Genomic DNA, 22,705 nt, shown 5'->3' with positions numbered 1-22,705 from the left:
GATAAGAAATGTTTATTCAGAACAAAGACATGTTAATAAAAGCGACAAACCCCTTTTCATAACCATGGGAAATATCTAATAAAAGCAAGAGTCCATTGAACGCCTATACCGTAACCACGTGTTTACGAATCACCATCACAAGGCCAAAGGCAAGTCAATTGTTCACCTGAACATATGGTCCAGGTCCAAACAGGGAGTTATCACACCAACCGCGAAGAAAGCTAAGAGGAAAAACCTCGTCAAAAGAACAGTAATGTCAACGGAACACGCTCATTTCATAATACAACACTGTTTCCGGTAACTGTCCAGGGTCGCATTGGGCTCCAGCATAGCAGGTTCCTTTGTGGCTGAAGGCAAACGATACACAGGTTGTCGACTCGGTGCACTGACGGGCGCACCTCCCGAGACCCGCCGCCATCTTGGAATGGTCAAATAGTTCCGTGTTTCCAGATTGCAGGACAAAATCCACATTAATATTCTCCGGGGGTGGACGGGATGTGATGTCTTCTGCTGCACTGACGTTTGACGCCCGGCAGTGCGAGAGGTTGATAAACATTGAGCCGTTGTTTGACGAAACTGCTGAATGACAAAAACAGAATATGAGGTCATTTTGTTCTTATACTTTAAATATGTTTCTTTCACAAAAACATATAGTTACTTTACCATTAACAGAGCATTTTAATGTATCAGTGAGTGAGTGACTTAAAATTCAACTTCGCATCGGCATTATTGCAGCCATATTTTCAATGTATCAACGTACATGTAGTACTTAAACAGACACTATAAATTTGTTATTATCAATTTGTTTAAATGGTAACTACGCTGTCATGTGACTGGATTGTCTGGTCAAATATCACCTGATTGCTTTTTTATGCAAATTGTTTGAGTGACGGATGCTACAGGTAGAGGGGGCATGCTGACTCTTGTCAAGAACACCTGGTGTCATCACTGATTTTCAGTGATCTCATAAAATTGTCACGACTAGTTCGCCTTTGCCGCTCAATGGATTCTATTTCGGTTGTGAAAATATATTGATCGAGGCGTCCGTAAAATATTTTCAATTTAGGAGTGGCCTGCCTTTAGTGGTTGGTGTCGAACTAAAGGAACCTGCAACATTCGGGCGGTGGCTGTTTTTTGTAATGCGCGCTGTGCCGATGTAATCGCGATGCGAGGGAGATTACAGATTCAATCTGATCATGCTGGCACCTGGCCCACTGCACAAAGCACAAAGCACAAAGCACTGTGTACAAAGCACAGGTCACAAATCAGGTGAAGTTCAGCAACATCGCGTTTCGGCAGCTTTGCTCCTGAGACTTTCTAAGGCTTCGGCACTGTCCCACACTGAAGAACATGTTACACATGTCTCCTCGGGACTTTTTTCGAAAAGTGCCTCTGTTCACCCAGCAGTTAATGGGTACCCGGTAGGATGAGATGGCAATGTGATTGTTAACCTTCTAGCTGGCAGCTTGGGTTGCATACTCCCTGGAGCTGAGAATGATGGTTTACAGGGATAATAATAGCGCTTTGAGCATGTCCCTCTATGGTGAGGAAAATAAATATCCACAAAATTGAGTTTTGGAATTATCATGTAACATTTTGCTCTGACGTTTATATACTAATTTTTTTAAACGGGAAACGATATGTGAATTTATAATTACGATTCTTCTGCTGACAATTTAAAGGGAACGTTTAAGAAATATCTTCATTTAGCAACACACTGAGAGTAGTCACAATCCTGGACCGATAACACGTACATTATCATCTTGAAAACTGCCCAACACGTTGTGCAAATGGCACAAAATGATGTTGTCCTGATAGTGTTGACCTGTGACTCTGCCATGGACAGCTAAAATAATTTGTTTGATTTTTAGCTCACCGGGTCCAAAGGACCAAGGTGGGCTTATGGAATACCGTGAAGTCTGTCGTCCGTCCGTCCGTTCGTCGTCCGTCCGTCCTCCGTACGTCAACAATTTATTCAAACGACTTCTTCTTCTGAACCACTAATTGGAAATTAACGAAATTCGATTGGACGCATTCCTAGGTGGTCGGAACTCAAAATTGTACAAATGGTGGGGCTGACCCCCAAGGGGCTGAGGGGCGGGTCCAAATTGGTGTAATTTGGCGTTATTGATTTAACGACTTCCTCTCTGGAACTTAGAGATCAACCATATTTGGTTGGAAGCATTCTCCAAACGTGGGGATTCAAACCAAATTGAAGAATGGAGAAATGGAGTGGCTGAATGAACCCTACCCCCACCCCCGGGGACGAAGGGGCGGGGCTAAAAAGAGTTTATAACTTGGACACAGTTAAGATCCCGACCGCATAATCATATGTTATTTTTGTTTTGTTAAACGCCGCACTCAGCAATATTCCAGTTATATGACGACGGTCTGTAAATAATCCAGTCTGGACCAGACAATCCAGAGATTGATATCATGTGCATCGATCCTTTCAATTGGGATCGATGACATGCATCAACCAAGACCGCAAGCCTCACCACTCGATCCCGTTAGTCGCCTCTTTCGACAAGTATAGTCGCCTTTTACGGCAAGCATGGGTTGCTGAAGACCTATTCTTTCCGGATCTTCACGGGTTCGAAGGTATATTCAAACTTACCAGTTTTAACAACTTTAGTTGTGACAGTGACAGTCATTGTGGGCACGGTTTTAAAGGCGAACACTGAAACGAAAAACAACTCTTAGTTCGTTGTTTAACGACATAGTCTGCAGTAAACATGCTTATATAAACCTGTACATAATCCACTACGTCATTCAGTGTATACACTGTATATCTACGGTTATGTTACGGTGAGTTTATAAGAAAACATACAGCTTTGTGGACAACAACTTCTATCTATATGCAATAAACCAGAAGTTGTTATCCATAAAGTTGTATGTTCCTTTTTTCTCATCAACTGCAAGAATGCTTTTCAAACAAGCAGTTATGATCACTTGTTTCCTATACATAACCACCGCGAATGTTCCAGGTCAGCATAGGTCATCCGTGTCCCTTGTTTCTGGTAAGAGTTGAAAAATGAGGATCCGGTTGTCGATGTGTGGGACTTTGCTGATTGGCGAGATGGAGTAGGCCTTTGTTCATTCTTTGGGTAACTAACCAAGACTCGATTACTTACTTGTTGCCGTAATACAACAGGAACATTGCTGGCTGAGGCGTTGATTGATATTCACTCACCCACTTACATATTCATTCCCATAGCAAAGGTCTCATACATGTATTTTTGTCACTTAAAATATTTGTTAAACCGTAAACGTCGGAGAATAATTAGTCTCAACTATCTGTCGAGAGAGATTCCATTGGGCGTGAAAGGCAACTTTGTGACGCAAATATAAATCATTGATGACACCAGATGTTCGTGATAAAGGTATGTTTGTTTTCAATGTTTTAACCGAATATCACATTTATTTTGATAGGATGCTACTAAGCCGTTTCTATAGTCATAAGAAATATATCAAAGCTGCTACCTTTTTCAACCGTTGTATTAAAAATATATAAGAAAATACAATGTATATTAAAGGTCAACGACACAGAATAATCAATCTCGAGTTACCTAGGAAACATTATTCATTATTCCGAGGAATTTCACTGGGCACAAAAGGATCCGACAAACAAACCAGAAAATCAGGTGATGGCACATTTTTAAATGGTTTATATCACGGTTCAGCAGTGGGATTGACGTAACCGGACCAACATGTTTGACATGTATGGCCAAGGCCCTATTACAGAAGCTTACAGAATGAGATTTCTCAAAATGCAATAGCATCGTCATGTCAATCTTTCATGTGGTATTTAGGGGCGTTCGGGTAGCCTAGTGGTTAAAGCGTTCGATCGTCATGCCGAAGACCCGGGTTCGATTCCCGACATGGGTACAATGTTTGAAGCCCATTATTTGTGTCCCCCGCCGTAATATAGCTGGAATATTGCTAAAAGCGGCGTAAAACACTACTCACTCAATTCATGTGAGATCAAAGAACAGTATTTCATTTCGCGAAATTAGGTTTTTCAACATCGATCAATTAATTTTGTTCTTGTGCAGAAGCTTTTAATAAAAAAATGACATAAAAATCAGAAGTGACGTCGACGTGAGGTTAAGAATCAATAATCATAAACGTGAAATCACGTCGCTATTACAGTATAAAAAAGACGTTGTTATCCCTAAACTCTTTGTCTACTTTGTACTTCTGAGAAATGTGTGTCAAAATCAAAACCATCAACAGCTTCGGGCGAATTGTGAAGACGCACATTCAAAACAAGCAGCCACCCCCCTTCCTTGCTTAGTAACTGTACAAGACTCCTGGGTGTGGCTATGGTCTTTTCTCCCTGCGGTGTTTAATTGTACGATAAACAACAACCACGAGTCGTTTATTTCTTATATGAGATAGTATCTACAGACTATTCAAGGATTTTGATAAAATGTACAAGCTTTAAAAATATTTACCTAATTTTTAATAATGATGACTCCCTGAACAGAATCCGACGTCGGAAATGTTGGACGAGTCCATTTTACGAGCAGGTGGGTTAAGTTTGATATTTCCCGCTTATTCTCACAATTTCATCCCGTCGATCATCTGTACATTTTCTCCTCATACCAATTGTCATGTCTCTCCCACTTTGGATGCGATCGTTCGGCCACTGCGTTTCCTTGCTTAGACGACTTACGTCTATGGGGAACAAGTTACTAGACACTTCCCTCTCAAAACTAACATCATTAAGTTGCCAGCGCATATTCGAATCTCTAGAATTTACGTCATGATAGAACAATAATTTATCGTGAAACAAACATTTTGTCTACTTTTTCTGCATTTTATATTTGCATATGTATCCGTACATTATCACAATAAATACCGTTTTCATCTATTGGCTTAACTACCAATCTTATGACAAATTGTGTGATGTGTAAATCTCTTTCACGTGACCATCATTTAGTGTTTAACAGGGGCGGTCGGGTAGCCTAGTGGTTAAAGCGTTCGCTTGTCCCGCCGAAGACCCGGGTTCGATTTCCGACATGGGTACAATGTGTGAAGCCCATTTCTGGTGTCCCCCGCCGTGATATTGCTGGAATATTGCTAAAAGTGGCGTAAAACCATACTCACTCACGCACTAGTGTTTAACATGACATAACAAAATACAACATGAAAAGCTAACATGCAAGAAAGTTTGAATGAGTTTGGATAAAGGTCCTTTAAATAGTATTCCAGTCATATAACGGCGTGTCATCTTGAAAGCTCGAAGTGTTGCAGGTCTCAGACGTTTACTACTTGTGTGAAACCCACGTGTACGGGTATGGTGCTGACAAACTGAACTGGGATTTGAGCACACAATCATAGGTTTCTGGCGTTCCATAAGGATACAGATCTGCAGAGCGAGACGCGGCGCCTTAGACGACGAGATCCCCGATAGACTAAATGAAACATAAGGAAGAATTGATTTTACTTGGACGGACTTTTGGCTGAAAGTGGTCATAAATAAACATGCAGTCAACCTTTCAGATTCAATATTCGAACGAATATTCAATAATTAATGTCATTAATGACACAAATCAGACACGAATGACGTTTACTATGAACACAAATAGAAGATGTCCAATACTGACAAGTGTGCATACACTACTGCCTAGAAGTTCATTCCCCTAACACGCGTTGAGAACGCGTGTAACACGCATGTGACATGGGTGCTCAACGGGTTGCACACTGGGTCACGCGTTGCACACGCGTGTGCCACGCGTGTAACACGGGACCGGGTTTCAGTTGAAGTTGACAAATTTATCAAATGTATAGTGAGATTAAACGAAACAGTGAGATGTGAATTTTGAGTTAATGAGCGGCCATTGAGCTGTGTTCACCAGACCATAAATGCAAGGTCGGCCGTCTTAATTAGTGTTCGGTTGCTAGACTTTTATGGCATGAACCATTCCACGAGGGTCCAGTCTAGCCATTGTTGCTAGCCGACAGTAGACAGTAGAACAGTAGTGAATTTAGATGCGAGTTTATTGCTAGGGGAACCCCCGTGTTGACACGATTGTCGCGGGTTGGTAAATGTTTGGAACATATTCATTTTGCCCACATGAGTCATTCCACTTGATTGCAATATAACGTTTGGGAGTAGTGCACTTTACCGGGCGCACTTTTTCAGATGAAATTAGCGCTATGAGGGCTCGAACGCTCTTCGCCGGCTCACCGGCTCTGCTAATTAATGCGTTAATTAGCCGACGCTCTACCACTGGACCACAGGCGCTATCTCATGTAATCAGTGCTCGTTTAACAGGTCATTAGAATCCCCATTGACATGCATGCGTAATTCAGTAAACAATGAATTGCGCATGCGTGTGACGTCACTGCCCGCTCTCCCATTCATCTTTTCTTGAAACCACACCCGCAATTGACCGACCAATCGGATTAACTGGATTAACGCTTGAAAAGGTAAGAATTTATGGCTAACCCTTGCCCAAAGCCAGCTGACCCTAATGACCGAAATGGGGTTTTGGATCGTAAAGACGTGTAAGTTTCCCTAAGACCGAGAACGGGTGTTTGATTGTAAAGATGTGTAAGTTTCCCTAAGACCGAAAACGGGTGTTGGATCGTGAAGCCAGAGCGTGAGGCACGGTAACGGTATAACGAGACAGCGGTGGCACTATAGCGCGGTAATTGAGCGGATGGTAGAGCTCGGGCTGCCCCCGGTAAACTGCATTGTCTTATTATTTCACGTAGGAATATGTCCCATTTCCCCACACCCCACTTTCTGTTTTGTATTTTGAAAGAATTAATAAAAGAAAGTTTTGTGTGGGACACTTTTACACTAATTCTAGGAGGATGTTGGAAATGAATATGAACAGCTATGTTGTCTGACTGATGAAAGAATTTGTGATCTTCACAATCACCGGGTATGACATGTAGACAGAATCTCGTTAGGGTTTGTGATTTTTACATTTGCCCAATGACCAAACGTAACAGTTTATTATCAGAGGTTGTGAGTATCTATATCATGTAGATAGGATGTCTTTAGGATTTTAATCCTTCTCTGAGTGGCATTTAGAAGTTGGAGTACTACGTTATGATAAGATTTATGGATGATTTTAATCCTTTCTTTCTCTGTGGGTAATCCTTTCACGTTGATGGGAGGAAGTCACTCAACCAGGTCATGACAATGGTTATGCGCAAGGCTCGGGATCGCGAAAAGATCACTAGAGGTGTTGATGGAGGCTGGACATGCAGCATTTCCTGTGTATGCGGGAACGGGAACCTCGTCTGTGTTTAAATCGGTACTTAAAACCTTGATATACACCACAAGGCTACGCAAGTCACAGGTGCATTTGTCTATTTACAATGAAGTTGTTACTTACTTACTTACTTACTTACTTTGGAGATTTAACGTGCGCTTTCCGACTGATGCGTATTTCGCACACGGGCCCGGCCAGGCCATTTAATGTGTTTCCGAAAGGGGCGAAAGTGGTGTGTGCAACCCAAGAGGGGGCTTTAGGGGTTGCTTATATAGAATTTGGGAATTTTGAGATTTGGAATAGATGCCGATGGGGTTGGGGAGGAGAACTAAGGGAGCTGGGTATAGTGGATGTTTGTTTGTTCATGTAATTTTGATTTGGTAGATTATAGTGTTTTTAGATGCGTTTTATTAGTTCCGTTTTGATTAAGAATACGCCTAAGGCCTTGAAGTTTTCTAGTTTATTTTGTGGGTTTAGTATTGCTTCTAGAGTGAGAGCCTTGTTTAGATTGAGGGTGGTTTGTAATGCGGTTCGATGTGTTAGATAGTGTGTGCAGTGGATGAGTGCGTGTTCTGGGGTTTCTAGTTGTTTGCAGTGTGGGCAGTTACTTGTAGTATGTTTTTTAAAAATTTTTAGATGGTTATTTAGGTTGGTGTGTCCTGTTTGGAGTTTAGTGATTACTCTGTCGATTTTTTTTGATGGATGGAGAATTTTTGGTTTGTTTAGTGGTTTGCTGAGTACATTTTTGATTTGGCTATTTGAGTTTAGATAAAGGTTATGCCATTTTGGGGGGATTTTTTGCTTGTTTACGCTTTTAATTTCTGATTTTGAGATTGGTAAGTTTAAGCTTATTTCTGGGATTTTGAGGGATAATTTAGCTGCTTTATCGGCGTTTTCATTACCGTATATTCCTACGTGGGCGGGTATCCACAAGAAGGTTATTTGTTTGCCTGCCTTCGTTAGGTCGTTGGAGCTTTTAAGTATTTGATTTATTAATTTAGGTCTTTTTTTTGTATTTTTGTTTTGGAGGGCTTGCAGTCCACTTAGGGAGTCGGTAAGTATTAGGATTTTTTTGTGTTTTTTGGATTCTTGATTATGGAGGGCTGAGGCCATGCCCATTAGTTCTGCCGTGAATATTGATTGGTTCTTTGGGAGTCGGAAGGATTGTGTGGTTTTAGTTGGTTGTGTGGTATGGACTCCGAAACCTGTGTGTTTGGAGGTCGGATCTGAGGATCCGTCCGTGTAAATGTGAAACCAATTTGGCCAATTTTCGTGTATGTATGCTAGTGTGGTGGTTTTAGCTATGTTTGGGTCGGTTTGTTTATTTATTTGGCTAGCTAGTGTTGTGTCTATTTTGGGTATTTTAAGTTGCGGGGTGAAGATATTTGATTGTTTGCAGTTTTGTTTAAGATTTTTAATTTGGTGTTCATTGAGGTAGTTTGTTATTCTTTGGGATATTGGGGTAAGTAAGGGGTGTTTACGAGCTAGAGCTTGGTTTTTGGGGCTGATATTTTGGTTTTGGATGAGAGGGTTTGATTGGGACGCGGCCCAGAAATTTAAGCTTAGCTGTTCCCTGCGTAGACTTAGTGGCATTTCTCCTGTTAAGGCCTGAAGTGAAGTGTAGGAGGTGCCATGTTGGATGCGTGTAATTAGTTTGAGGGCCTGATATTGTATTGAGTCAAGTTTTTTAGATAGAGAGTTGTTTAGGGTATTGTATATGGCGCAGCCGCAGTCTAGTTTTGAGCTAATTAGTGATATGTAGAGAGAGAGGAGGGTATCTTTGGAGGCTCCCCAGTTTGAGCCAGTTAGGCATCTTAGGGTGTTCAGGTCTTTACTGCATTTAGTTGTTAGGTTTTGGTTTTGAGCATCCCAGGTGAGATGTTCATCGAAAATAAGTCCTAAGAATTTGGTTTGTTTTTGAAATTTGATTGTTTGGTTCTTTAGCTGGAGGATTGGGGTGGCGGGTTTCATGTGTTTATGTTTGAATACTATTCCTGTTGTTTTTTCTGAGTTAAGGGAGAAGCCCCATTTGTCAGCCCATTGTTGTATTTTATTAAGAGATTTTTGGAGTAAATTTTGGGCCATTTTAATGCTTTTAGTGCGGATCCAGAGGGCTCCGTCATCCGCGAATTTCGATGTGTTTACTTTAGGGGGTAGGCCCTCGAATAGATCGTTTATCATTATATTGAAGAGGGTGGGGCTGAGGATACTGCCCTGGGGAGTGCCATTTTCTAGGGGACATTGGTCCGATAGTGTTTGGTCTATACCCACGGTTATTTTACGATTGTTTAGGAAGTCCTAGATGTAGTTTATTATCTGACCTTTGAGTCCTATTTTTTGAAGTTTTTGTATTAGCCCGTCGTGCTTTAGAGAAGTCTAAGAAGATGCCTGTGGTATATTGTTTATTTAGTTGTCCTGTCTTAATATCTTGCACTAGTTGGGCGAGGCTATCTAGGGTTGAGCGGCCAGGAGTGAAACCGCTTTGATGTGGATTTATGATGTTTTGGGGGGTTAGGTAATGTTGTAATCTATTTTAAGCCATTGATTCCATTACTTTACATAAGTTTGAAGTTAGGGATATTGGTCTATATGAGTTAGCTTGATTAACTGGTTTATTAGGTTTAGGTATTTGTATGACTAGGGCCTGTTTCCAGGGAGTAGGAACCTGTCCGTTTAGGTAGATGAGATTGTATAGTTTGAGTAGTTCCTGGAGTAGTTTTAGGGGGAGTTTTTTAATTATTTGGTAAGAAGTCAGGTCTAATCCTGGGGCTGTGCCCTTTTTCCTCTTTTGGATTACGTAGATGAGCTCCTCCATTGTGTAGGGTTGGTTTATTTCCAGGTTGTTATTGTTTGGTTCTTTTGTGGGTTTGTTTTCTGTTTTAAGTTTTTCTTGGAATTTTTGGCTGAAGTTGGAGTTACTGCTAACGGCTGAAAAGTGGTTGGCGAGATTATTTGCTTTTTGGGCGGGGTTGGTTGAGTTGTTAATGCTAGGTGTTTTTTTATGTCGTTTTAAACCTCTAATGGCGTGGATTTTGTGCCAGACCGTTTTGGCATCTGTACGGTTATTTATACCTTCGCAGAATTTTTTCCAGTCTCTACTTTTGGCTATTTGGACTAGTTTTTGAACCTGGTGGTTTAGTTCGTGGGCTAACTTTAGATGTTTGTAGTCGCGTTTTGCTTTATTGAAGGCTGATTTACGTTTTCGTCTAGTCTGTTCTATTTCCTCATTCCACCATGGTATGGTCGGTTTGCCTGTTTTAGATGTTTTGAAGGGGATGGAGGTTTTGGCTGCGTTTATTATATAATCTGTTAGGTTTTTACAATAGGTTTCTGGATCATTATTTTCTATTTCGTTTAAGTTAGCTTCGTTGCAGATATCTTGGAATTAGTCCCAGTTAGCTTTATTGTAATGGAATTTTGGTTCTTGGTTTTCTGTTTGGATTGGTACGTTTGTATTTCCTATAGTTATGTTTATGGGGAAGTGGTCACTACCTAGCGGGACGTCGTGCACTTCCCATTGAGTACTTTGAGCTAGATCTGTGGTGCATATGGTTAAGTCGATAGCCGACATTTTTTGGTTTATCTTATCGTACCTCGTGGGTTGGTTGCTATTTAAGAGTACTAGATCGTTTGTTTCTATCCATTCGGAGATTAATTTGCCATGATTATCTATTTTATCACCTATGCTCCATGTAGGATGGTGAAGTCTCCTAGGAATATAGTAGATTTGTCGCTTATTCGGAGTAGTTTGTTTAGATCCCCAGGTTGGACATTTTGTTCCGCCCAGTGGTAAATATTTATTATGTTTATGTTTCGGTTATTTAATGTGATTTTAATGCCGTTGGCTTCTAGGTTTGGCGTGTCTATTTTTATTTCTTCGTGATTTATATCTTCCCTGATAAATATGATTAGTCCTCCTGCGGCTCTTCTTGTTTTGGGTTTTGCTCTGTCAGTTCTAACTGAGTTGTAGTTAGGTAGTGTAAATTTGGATTTTTTTGAGAATTTGGTTTCCTGGATACAAGCAATGTGAGGGCCTTTATTTAGTTTAAATTTAGTTTTTAGTTCATGGCCGTGGGAGGTGAGTCCGTTGGCGTTCCACTGAAAAATATTTAGTCCTTCCATTATTGGGTTCGAGTGATTGGTGATTTAGTTTTTAGTTTTTAGTTTATTCGGTGACTTCTTTTAGACGGAGGTTAAAGAGGAAGAAGGGTAGATTGGTTAAGTTTAGATTGAAAGCTACTTTGTGGAATGATTTCATGCTAACTTTTTGGGGGAGTTTTGACTATGCATGTATGCTAGGAGTAAGGTGAGGTTATTTAGGTTTTGGGTGTTGTCTTGTTGGGAAATTTGGTTTGTTTTATTTGGAGTAGTTTCTATTGTTTCCTCAGTAGTGGAGAAATCTTCGTCATCGGTTAGGTTAGGGTTAGCTGTTTGAGTTTCCATGGGGGAGGCATGTGATGTGGAGGGTTGTGTAGGTGTTTGCGGGATGGGTTTAGCTGATGATTTCTTAGTGTTTGTGTTGTTTTGTTGTTGTGCTTGCTTGAGGGGGAGTGTTGTTGCCATGTGGGCTGTAGGGTGCTTGGATGAGGGTCGTGTTGTTTTGTGGTTTGTTTTGCATGCGAGGGTTGATGTTTTGGCTATGTGAGATATGGGAGGGTTCGTGGTTGGTTGAGTGGCTGCTTGTGTGTGTGAGGTGGGTGCGGTTTCTTGGCTGCAGGGGCCCCAGACAGAGCTGTCAGTTATGGGTGGGGTGTTTGTTTGTGGTGTAGGGAGGAGTGGTTTAGATGCAGGTGTTGCAAATTTTCGTGTTTGGATTTTAGCCGTGTCTATGTTTATGTGTTTGTTGGCCTGCTGGGTGAGTGTCTGTCTGTGTTGGCATTGGTTTGAAAGTGAAGTGTGTTGGGTGGATTTGCAGTGGATGCACCAGGGTGTGCATGTGCCTGTGCAGTCTGTTTTTGCGCATTTTTTACATTTAGTTTTACGGTATGTGCATTGGGAGGCAGTGTGGTTGTATTTGAGGCACTCTGAACATTGCTTAACCTGCTTTATATAGGGTTTGACTTCTACGTTGGTGTGGGCTCCGAAGGATATGTGTTTGGGGGCTTCAGGGAATCTAGCGGTCTTTTTGAAGTTGATTATGACAATGGAGGTTGGGACCGTTTTTCCGTTTCTTGTTGAGGTTATTCTACGCGTGCTGGTGATTAGGGGTTGAGGGTTTTGGTCTTGGTTTATGTTAGCTTCTAGAGAGTATAATTGTAAGTCCTCAGTTGTTTCCCTTAGGTTAACCCTAATTACGCCTCGTGTATATTGTTGCCAATTAGGTGTTTGTTTGATTACCGTGACGTGGAATATTTGAGTTATTTTATTTGCTGCGTTGTAAGATTCTCGGTTAGGGAAGATTATCTGGTATCCTTTGTTGGCTTTTTTAATATTGTTGTAATTTATTTTTTCTCTTTTAAACCAAAGTCCTATTTTATCTGCCGAAAGTTCTAGTGAGAGAGTGGTGCCTGAGCCTGCTGAGAAGAAGTAGAGGGCGAAGGTGGTGAGGAAGGCGGCCGGGGAGGGTGTGGGCGATGGAGGTGGAGTGGATGTGTCGAGTTTGCGTTTTTTGGTGTTTTGAGTTGGCGAGTTAGCTGGTTTGGTGGGGGTGGTGTGTGTCGTGTTTTCGCCATACTCGGTCGGGACGATGTTTTCGAGTGACCTCCCGGAAGTGTTGTGCGCTTCCGCAGGCGTGGGTGAGTAAGGAGCTGGAATGTCTGCGAGTGTGGCGTTGCGGGTAACAGTCATGTTAGTCACAACCCTCGCCACCAACCTCAAAGACTTCAACAGTTCAAGATCAGGAAACTACAAGAAGCCATCAACATCAAAAGACTTCAGCCCTCAATCAACCGTGACCAAGGCTATTACATACCCCTGGCGTACCATCAACTCATCAAGGACCCCAATCAGCCATAATCCCGTTGTTTACATTACCGGCTTCATCCTTTGATCATGGCACTGACTTCACCGATGGTCATCATCACTGCCCTTGTGTGTACACAGCAGGCTTCGCTACTCCAGTATACAATATCTACCCTACTGTATAAACATTGCCTCCTACGTGTATATATACTTGCTTACTGCACTCTGTAAATCACTTGCTTGATAACGGTGTTAGAACCTACACCGAAACGTCGCTCTCAATTGTAATAAAGAAGTTGTTCATCCATAAATTCTTATCCTTACTTAGTACTCCAACTTCTAAATGCCTATCAAAGAAGTTACTCAACAGTAGACAACATGTTTATCATCAATATGTTAATGCAGAGCCTTAAGTATAGCAAATAAAAGTTGTATTGTGCTTTTATAGATTTCACCAAAGCTTTTGACAACGTGTGGAGAATAGGCCTTTGGCACAAACTGTTCAATAGTGGCGTCAGGGGTAAATTTCTCATCCTAATTAAAAATTTGTACAACAGTATTAAATCGTGTGTTGTTGTTAACAACGAAATATCAGCTTTTTTTCCCAAGCCTTTCGGGAGTTAGACAAGGGGACAATTTATCCCCATTACTATTTTCATTGTACATAAATGACCTCGAGCAATCTCTATTGGAACATAACTGTCACGGTATAAATGTTGATTTTAATCTTGGTGATGACGCAAACGTATTATTACAATTTATAACTTTACTGTTTGCTGATGACGCAGTCTTATTTAGTCGATGCCCTGCCGATTTACAGAAAACCCTTGACTCGTTTATATTATACTGCACTAAATGGAAACTAGATGTTAACATTTCAAAAACAAAAATTATTATATTTGGCAGTGGTCCTGCTAAACGAAGTAAACTCCAGTTCATGTTTGGTGGAAAACACCTCGAGATAGTAGATAGCTATGTTTACCTTGGCATAACATTCCATAGAAATCGAAGGATGATAAGCGCAATCAAATATATTGCCTCTAATGCCAAGAAAGCTATGTTCTGTCTCCTGAAGAGAACACGAAATATCAATCTACCTCTCGATTGCCTGATATCGGCGTTTGATTCTATGGTATCACCTATCTTGTCATATGGTACAGAAATGTGGGGGTACGAAAATTTACAAATTATTGAGCGTGTCCATTTAACATTTTTAAAATTTGCTACTGGATTAAGAGCATCAACTCTAAACTTTATGGTTTATGGCGAATTAGGCAGTGAACCTCTACGCATAACTATCTCAAAACGTGTAATTAAATTCTGGCATAACATCGCAACACCTATGTGTGATAAGAAACTTTCACAAATGATTTATCACATTGTTGAAAGGAATCATGATGTAAGCAATCCCTGGCTAGAATGGATTAAAACTATATTAAATAACTGTGGACTAACTCACATATTCTATAACCCTTATACTTGTAATACCACATGGCTGGTTGCAAAGGTAGGCCAGATACTACAGGATCAATTCCTACAAGAATGGAGATGCAATATGGCATTGAGCAGTAAAGGCTACTCTTATCAGTATCTGACAGAAAAACCAAAATTTGAAAGATACCTACTAATGACAAAAAATATGTATATTCCAATCTTAAAATTCAGAACATGTAACCATAATTTACCTATTGAACTCGGCATTTGGAATAATGTAAAGAAAGAGGATCGTGTATGTGAACTGTGCAACTCTCCTTCAGTTGCAGACGAATTCCATTATCTGTTTAGATGCCAGGCTCTGTCAAAACATAGATGTGTATACTTACCAACTGCTTACCAAAATAATTGGTCTAATTTATATACATTCAAGAGGTTATTATCCAGTCAAAACACGAGGTATCTTAAGAACCTATCGAGATTTATTGATGAAATATTTAAAGCAGTAAGAAAACACAAAACAGAAAAGATATAAGATATTCATGCATGACATACTGTCATCTTGTCACATATTAATACTTTGTTTACATGCTTGTAAGAGTACTTTTGTATTCTTTTGTACCACCGACGGCGGTTTGGAGAATAATAAACTGAACCGAACTGGCAGCCCAGCAAGAGATGTATGATCAGTTGCTTTACTTTTTTTGTAAATCAACGGATCGTTCCCAGCCATCAAAGGATCAACAGGAAATACGTTGATTGATTAATTACTGTTATCTTGCACAGTGGATATATCAAAAGTGAGTGTTTACATGTGACGGAAGGTTTACTAAACCTAGGGAATACACTCATATCATGGCGTGAAGTGCAGATGGAAAAACAACATACTTTGTTCAAAGGGTAACTGATAATACACTGACTGATTGTTCATTGTTATCTAACTCAATGGATTTTTTAAGAACTGTGGACATTATGAAAATAGTTGTCACGTGGGCTTTTTCAGCTGACTTGGCACCTATGTGATACAATTGAAACAAACTAAGTGATAAGTTGAGAAACGAACACGGGTTATATATATATATTTAATATATATTCCAAATATTGTTTCCAAATAATTATTATTTGATTCTTACAGAGACATTTGACATCGAATAAGTTTCTTTGTACAGCTGCAGACGCGATGGATATTGTCCCTTTATGTTGATATTCACGGATACATTATAACTTTGGTAGGTTGTAATAATGATATTTGCATTTTGTTTTCATTCATTCGCTGCAGCTTTGGACAGAATCATTCTTGTTCCTTTCCGTGTTGGTTGGGAAGTTCTTAGATGCGCGATAGATGATGTTTTCACAAGTATTTTCTTTTTTTATTTTATTTTTTCTATTTTCTATATGTTACAGTCAATGTGTAAAATATGATTCACTCAGGCAATTTATAAAATATCTAAATATTTCAGTCATTTTACAAATTGACTGAACAATCTGTCCATTTATTTAACGGACTGACTAAAAACGATTAAGACGACCAAAAGGGCTTAAACACATCACAATATATTAATAATGCTAAGAAAAGAAGCCAAACAATACAGAACTGTACTTGGTGATGATATTAAACATAAACAAATATTTGGAATTCGTTATCATATTAATACAGATTGACATATTTTTCAGTCAATTTGTAAAATAACTGAATATTTAGGCGTTTAATAAATTTCCATCGTGAAATATGTTTACATTTTGAGTTTTAACATATACACACTGTAAAATAAGCAATGCTCAATAACCATTACCGATGCTCCCCACAAATATACCTACATTCCCAAAATTTTTGTTGATCAATGTGACCACACGTCTTTCTACTATCAATAAAAATGCGCTTACGAATGGCGAGCACAGGTCGCGAACATGTTTCTGCTATATCATGTGGGTACTCACTGGGAAAATACAGTAATGTTAAGGCAACAACCACTCCCGCGGAATTGCTTTAGATCAGTGCTCCTTTGTACGTTGAAATACGATATATTGTGAATGCCAAAATGATGTATCAAGGATCAAGTAGAAGATACATTGACAGTAGCGCTGGGAGTTTATTCAACAGACCCCTGAAAATAACACTGCTGTATCTTATTATTTATTTTAGATGACGCAGTCAAAGCTCACTGTTTACTTCTCCTGGCGGCCATTATGGTACGGCCAGCTAAAACACAACCCCGCGCTTACGTCTACAGGTCTCTTCCTGTAGTACGGTAATTAGTATTCTCTCCCTCAAGTGTATCCTCAATGATATAACCCACTCTCATTAACTAAATGCTGCTCTTTTCCAGCGTCACGGCTATGGACCTGAGACGGGAGACAAAGAGTCCCAGCCATCATAAAGTAATTAGGGTCCAATATAAACAATGCTCCGCCAAACCTCATCACTGAAAGTCGTACTACAGACGGTTAATGTCAAATCACAATTAAAGCATTTCAATGGCAATAACATTTTCCAGGACCATGTATTCTCTTAACACCATCGCATTTAGAAGCAATGGTCGTATAAAACAAGACAGATCTATTTGATCACAATAATCCTCATGTTATTCCCACATCTAAAAAGGAGACATTAGCAAATACATGTGTATTATCATTTTTCGTCAGGATAACAGAAATGTCTCTCCTTGTTACCACCTCCAAGTTCAGCTTTACATGGGTCCCCCATTGGTCAAAAGTTTGTTCCCCCTCTAATGAGTGTGTCACGCTTTGCACACGGGTATCACACGCGTGGCGGACGGGTTCCACACGAGTGACCAACGGGGTGCACACGGGTTGCGTAACGCGGTGCCCTTGCGTGTAAGGGGAATGAACTTCTAGGCAGTAGTGTATGTGTTGGTAAAGAGTGGATCATAACGATGAAGGATGTGACAAATCGTCACTTCATGTCCTCCAATGAAGCCCGAGAGCCCCCACGAATGCATTCTGATAAATGTACGTAACATGAATATCCCTTAGTAATTGGAACCACACCACGCTTCAACGAGAAATCGTTATTTGGACGATCACCCGTCCCACCGCCACCTCTTGAAGTGATTCAACGGGGGATGGAGGGGCACAGGTGGCCCACTCGTCTAAGGCGCCGCGATTCGCTGTGCAGAGTTGCGTCCCTTGGGCACGCCAGAAACCTATGATTGTGGGTTCGAATCCCGATTATGTTTCTAGGTTTCTCAGCACCATACCCGTGCTCGTGGTAAACATCTGAGACCTGCATCACTTCGGGCTTTCCTCCAACATTAAGCTGACACAGCGCGATATAACTGGAATACTGTTAAAAGCGGCGTTAAACCAAACTCACTCACTCACCACGGGGGTGGTTGTTGTACTGTGTTTGTTGTTGGCAAAGTAATTGACTGTTTGTTCTCCATCACTGGATTGTCTGGTCCAGATTCGATTATTCACAGACACCGTCATATAGCTGGAATATTGCTGAGTGTGGCGTTAAACAACAAACAAGCAAATATACTGACACTCGGGGCTTAAAATAACAGGACAAATCAGTACTGGAGTAGCCAGCGCAACACGCTAAGTACATTTGACATGTTTTCATCGTGATAATATCATGGTAATCACCAGGTTAAGGTTTACTAGATATGCTAATCAAAGAGCAATGATACCTTGCGTGAATTGTCCCCCGCATTTTCCGATATCAGGGTTAGCCTTTGCGTTTCAGTACAGAAATCGACCCGTGAAGATCCAGGGTGGAACAGGTCTTCAGCAACACATGCTTGTCTCCCCCGTGAAGATCCGGGGTAGAACAGGTCTTCAGCAACACATGCTTGTCTCCCCCGTGAAGATCCGGGGTGGAACAGGTCTTCAGCAACACATGCTTGTCTCCCCCGTGAAGATCCGGGGTAGAACAGGTCTTCAGCAACACTTACTTGTCACCCCCGTGAAGATCCGGGGTAGAACAGGTCTTCAGCAACACATGCTTGTCTCCCCCGTGAAGATCCGGGGTAGAACAGGTCTTCAGCAACACATGCTTGTCTCCCCCGTGAAGATCCGGGGTAGAACAGGTCTTCAGCAAAACATGCTTGTCTCCCCTGTGAAGATCCGGGGTAGAACAGGTCTTCAGCAACACATGCTTGTCTCCCCCGTGAAGATCCGGGGTAGAACAGGTCTTCAGCAACTCATGCTTGACGTGAGACCCGTGGAGATCCGGGGTAGAACAGGTCTTCAGCAACACATGCTTGTCTCCCCCGTGAAGATCCGGGGTAGAACAGGTCTTCAGCAACACATGCTTGACGTAAAAAGCGACTATGCTTGTCGTAAGAGGCGACTAACGGGATCGGGTAGTCAGACTCACTGATTTGGTTGATGCATGTCACCGATCCCAATTGCGTTGATCGATGCTCATGATTTCAATCACTGGATCAGACTCGATTATGTACAGATCGCCGTCATATAGACGGAATATTGCTGAGTACGACATTAGCAACAAACCACCAAGAACAACTACAGTTTAGAAATCACCTCGTAACAATGTAATATTTCTATACTGAAAAAAACTGTCGTTTCGATATACCCTACTTCTTTTGAACACTATTCATAACTATTTTGATGAAATTATCTTAACTTTTCGAATGTCAGTTTGCGTTTTCAAGCGTTTGTGAAGATTATGTTAGATAGTCCATGACGTAATTTGATTGGCTGATAAGTTAACATGACATTCCGTTCATTCACAAATTTACAACCAGGCACACGATCACTATGACTGTGACTATCTAGACTTTGGGGCGGTCGGGTAGCCTAATGGTTAAAGCGTTCGCTCGTCATTCCGAAGACCCGGGCTCGATTCCCGACATGGGTACAATGCCGTGATATTGCTGGAATATTGCTAAAAGCGGCCTAAAACCATACTCACTCACTCACAATCTAGACTTTAATGTGTTCCCACTCGTCTTCAGATTGAATGTATTCTTGAGTTTAGACTGGGTATGAATCACAAATGTGGCACATTTTGAAAGACAGTTGGAAGCTAAACATGAACATGATTTTGACGGATTTTTACACCAAACCCAGCAGCACCCCAACCCCCAAACTTTAGGAATTACAACTTTTACCTGATATCGAATTTAAAACAGCTTCCTAAGAGAAGCAATATTTTCAAGAGAACTCATCGTTATCTTTGACCAAATGAATATCATGTTTATGAACAAAATGACATATAGATACATAAGGTATAGATTTCAAACACATTAAATGCACGAGTTTCCGGTTTTTTTATAAACAACGTACCTTTGTACATTTATTCTGACAGTTTCTTTCCAATAGAAAGGCACCCTTGTCTTGATAACGCATATTATGTCACATTTTAGGCTGGAGTGCATGCTTAAACGCAGTCATCTAAGGCGCCACAATTCGCAGAGTTTGATCCAGGGATCAAATCCCACTTCGCCCCGATTATGTTTCTAGGTTTGTCAGCACCATGCCCGTGCTCGCGGCTTTCACCAAAAACTGTACATGTGTAAGACCTGCATCACATCCACGAAGCTGGCACGGCATGATATAATTGAAATATTGTTCAAAGCGGTGTTAAACCCAACTCACTCATTTTGTTACTTGCCTTTCATTTGCTTATACCAATGTAATACAAGCAAGTGAGGATAAGATCAATGGATGAACAACTTCTTTATTACAATTAAGAGCGACGTTTCGGTGTAGGTTCTAACACCGTTATCAAGCAAGTGTTAGGACCTACACCGAAACGTCGCTTTTAATTGAAATTAAGAAGTTGTTCATCCATATATCTTATCTTTACTTAGTACTCCAACTTCTAAATGCCTGTCAAAGAAGTAATACAAGCATATTACCTGGTGAGGGCGACATGACAGCTCCAACACCAATCGTTACTAGAACTGCGAAAAACGTTATCTTATCCATCGGCAAATACTGATGCGGGATTCTGCCTCTGTGCGTGTCACGAACAAATGAAACCGTGACCAACATACAGTATTCGTGTCCCTTTCAGAAGTTTCTCAGACAGCGACAGTTATATTGATCCAAACCAATTGATCCAAAGCAATTTCCGTACTTTGACAAGAAGCTTGGAGGAAACTAGAGTGAAGAGCTGTTCACAAAATACGCATTATTAGAATTGCATTGACCTGAAATGTTATTAAGCACTGTCAAGGAACGGGAATCTATTGTACAAACTAGCTGGTCTTGTGAATGATCATTATAAGTACATCTATTAACTGTTTCGTTTACTTACAACACTCAGTTTTAATCTCTTAGAGCAACAGTCGAGCTTCATTTTGGTCTTTAGTTACTCAGCCAGGCATGTTATGATTTTAGACATATGGATCAGTTTGTGAACAGACGAGGGAATACCTATTGTTAAGGTTCATGGAAAGTAAATCAACATGTCTATTCCGTTGATTACACAGCTACCCCCTCAACCATACCCACCTCAACCAACAACTCTCCCACCCCCACACACTTCTCACTGCCTCCACTCCTGTCATCAGTCCCAATGTAAACAGTCTGAGCTCACTCTTCAATCGGAAAACAGGAGAAACAACATAGAGGGTTTTATTTGTACAACAAATTTAAAGACCGTTGTTTGCAAATAAAAGTGACAAATCCATTTCCATAATTATAAAAGATCTCTGCTAAAAGCAAAGTCATTGTACGTTTCCGGCTATTTCACCAGCATGTGTTTATGAATCACTGTTGTCAAATGTGGACACCAATGGCATAATGCTCAAAACACATATTTTGCTCTTTAAGGCTTCATCCGCATCGTGCCATATTTGGAGATATTATCGTAAACACGTAAGCACATAATACGTAACAAGAGTGTGTTCATGCATGACTGAGAACTTTAATGACAGTACTCCGGGCAGATCAGTGCATGCGCACGTCATCTATTGCGTAGGTTTCAGAGAGAAGGTGATGAGGATTGATTTCGGTAAACTATTTCTTTGTTCCGGGTTGGATTATTTGTTTACACAAAGAGAATTCCCCGCTCGTGTCTTTTGACAATAGATATATTAAATTGAGTCCACAAAAGATTAAAGCTTGAAAGTGTCGTGGGTTTCACCTGTAACGTTCAACATCTGCATCCCTTCTGCCTTTTCTGGCACATTATGCTGACACGACGTGATATAACTGGGATAATGTTCAAGACGGCGTTGAGCCTAGTGGTTAAAGCATTCGCTCGTCACGCCGAAGACCCGGGTTCGAATCCCGAAATTGGTACAATGTGTGAAGCCCATATCTGGTGTCCCAAGCTGGGATATTGCTAAAAGCGGAGTAAAACCATACTCACTCACTCACCCTTGTTTGTTAATATATATGCTTTGATGGAATATGCCAAAACATGTCCCTTCAGTATCACACGCACAATAACACAATAATGTTGACTGTTTAATACATTGATGCCAATTTAGCTGGGAATGCACTACAGTATGTCTTTGTCAGAGGATGGGCGCATCGATATCGAAGACATGCGTCAGATGGTGAATGTATCGATATCGAAGACATGCGTCAGATGGTGAACGTATCGATATCGAAGACATGCGTCAGATGGTGAACGTATCGATATCGAAGACATGCGTCAGATGGTGAACGTATCGATATCGAAGACATGCGTCAGATGGTGAACGTATCGATATCGAAGACATGTGTCAGATGGATGACGTATCGATATCGAAAACATGCGGCAGATGGTGAACGTATCGATATCTAAGACATGCCTCAGATGGATGACATATTGATATCGAAGACATGTGTCAGATGGTGGACGTATCAATATCTAAGACATGCGTCGGATGGATGACGTATTGATATCTAAGACATGTGTCAGATGGATGACGTATTTATATCGAAGACATGCGGCAGATGGTTGACGTATCAATATCTAAGACATGCGTCAGATGGTGGATGTATCAATATCTAAGATATGCGTCAGATGGATGACGTATTGATATCGAAGACATGTGTCAGATGGATGACGTTCGATATCGAAGACATGCGTCAGATGGTGGACGTATCGATATCGAAGACATGCATCAGATGGTGGACGTATCGATAACGAAGACATGCGTCAGATGGTGGACGTATCGATATCGAAGACATACCTCAGATGGTGAACG

At 40.9% G+C, this 22,705-nt stretch overlaps 1 protein-coding gene across 1 annotated transcript; it reads right to left on the bottom strand.

The window, feature by feature from the left end:
* Positions 1 to 256: 256 nt before the first annotated feature.
* Positions 257 to 20,489, bottom strand: LOC139444551 (uncharacterized). The gene is made up of 3 exons (XM_071225455.1): positions 20,420 to 20,489; positions 2,618 to 2,680; positions 257 to 579 (listed from the first exon to the last, which is right to left on the bottom strand). Exons 1-3 carry the CDS (start codon positions 20,487 to 20,489, stop codon positions 257 to 259), a joined length of 456 nt encoding a protein of 151 aa, XP_071081556.1.
* Positions 20,490 to 22,705: the final 2,216 nt, after the last annotated feature.

Source organism: Haliotis cracherodii, unplaced genomic scaffold (genome assembly GCF_022045235.1).
Source record: "Haliotis cracherodii isolate W230 unplaced genomic scaffold, xgHalCrac1.p SCAF_10, whole genome shotgun sequence".
Taxonomy (NCBI): domain Eukaryota; kingdom Metazoa; phylum Mollusca; class Gastropoda; order Lepetellida; family Haliotidae; genus Haliotis; species Haliotis cracherodii.
Note: the sequence above shows the minus strand (reverse complement) of the source record. Positions and strands in the feature narration are given on the sequence as shown.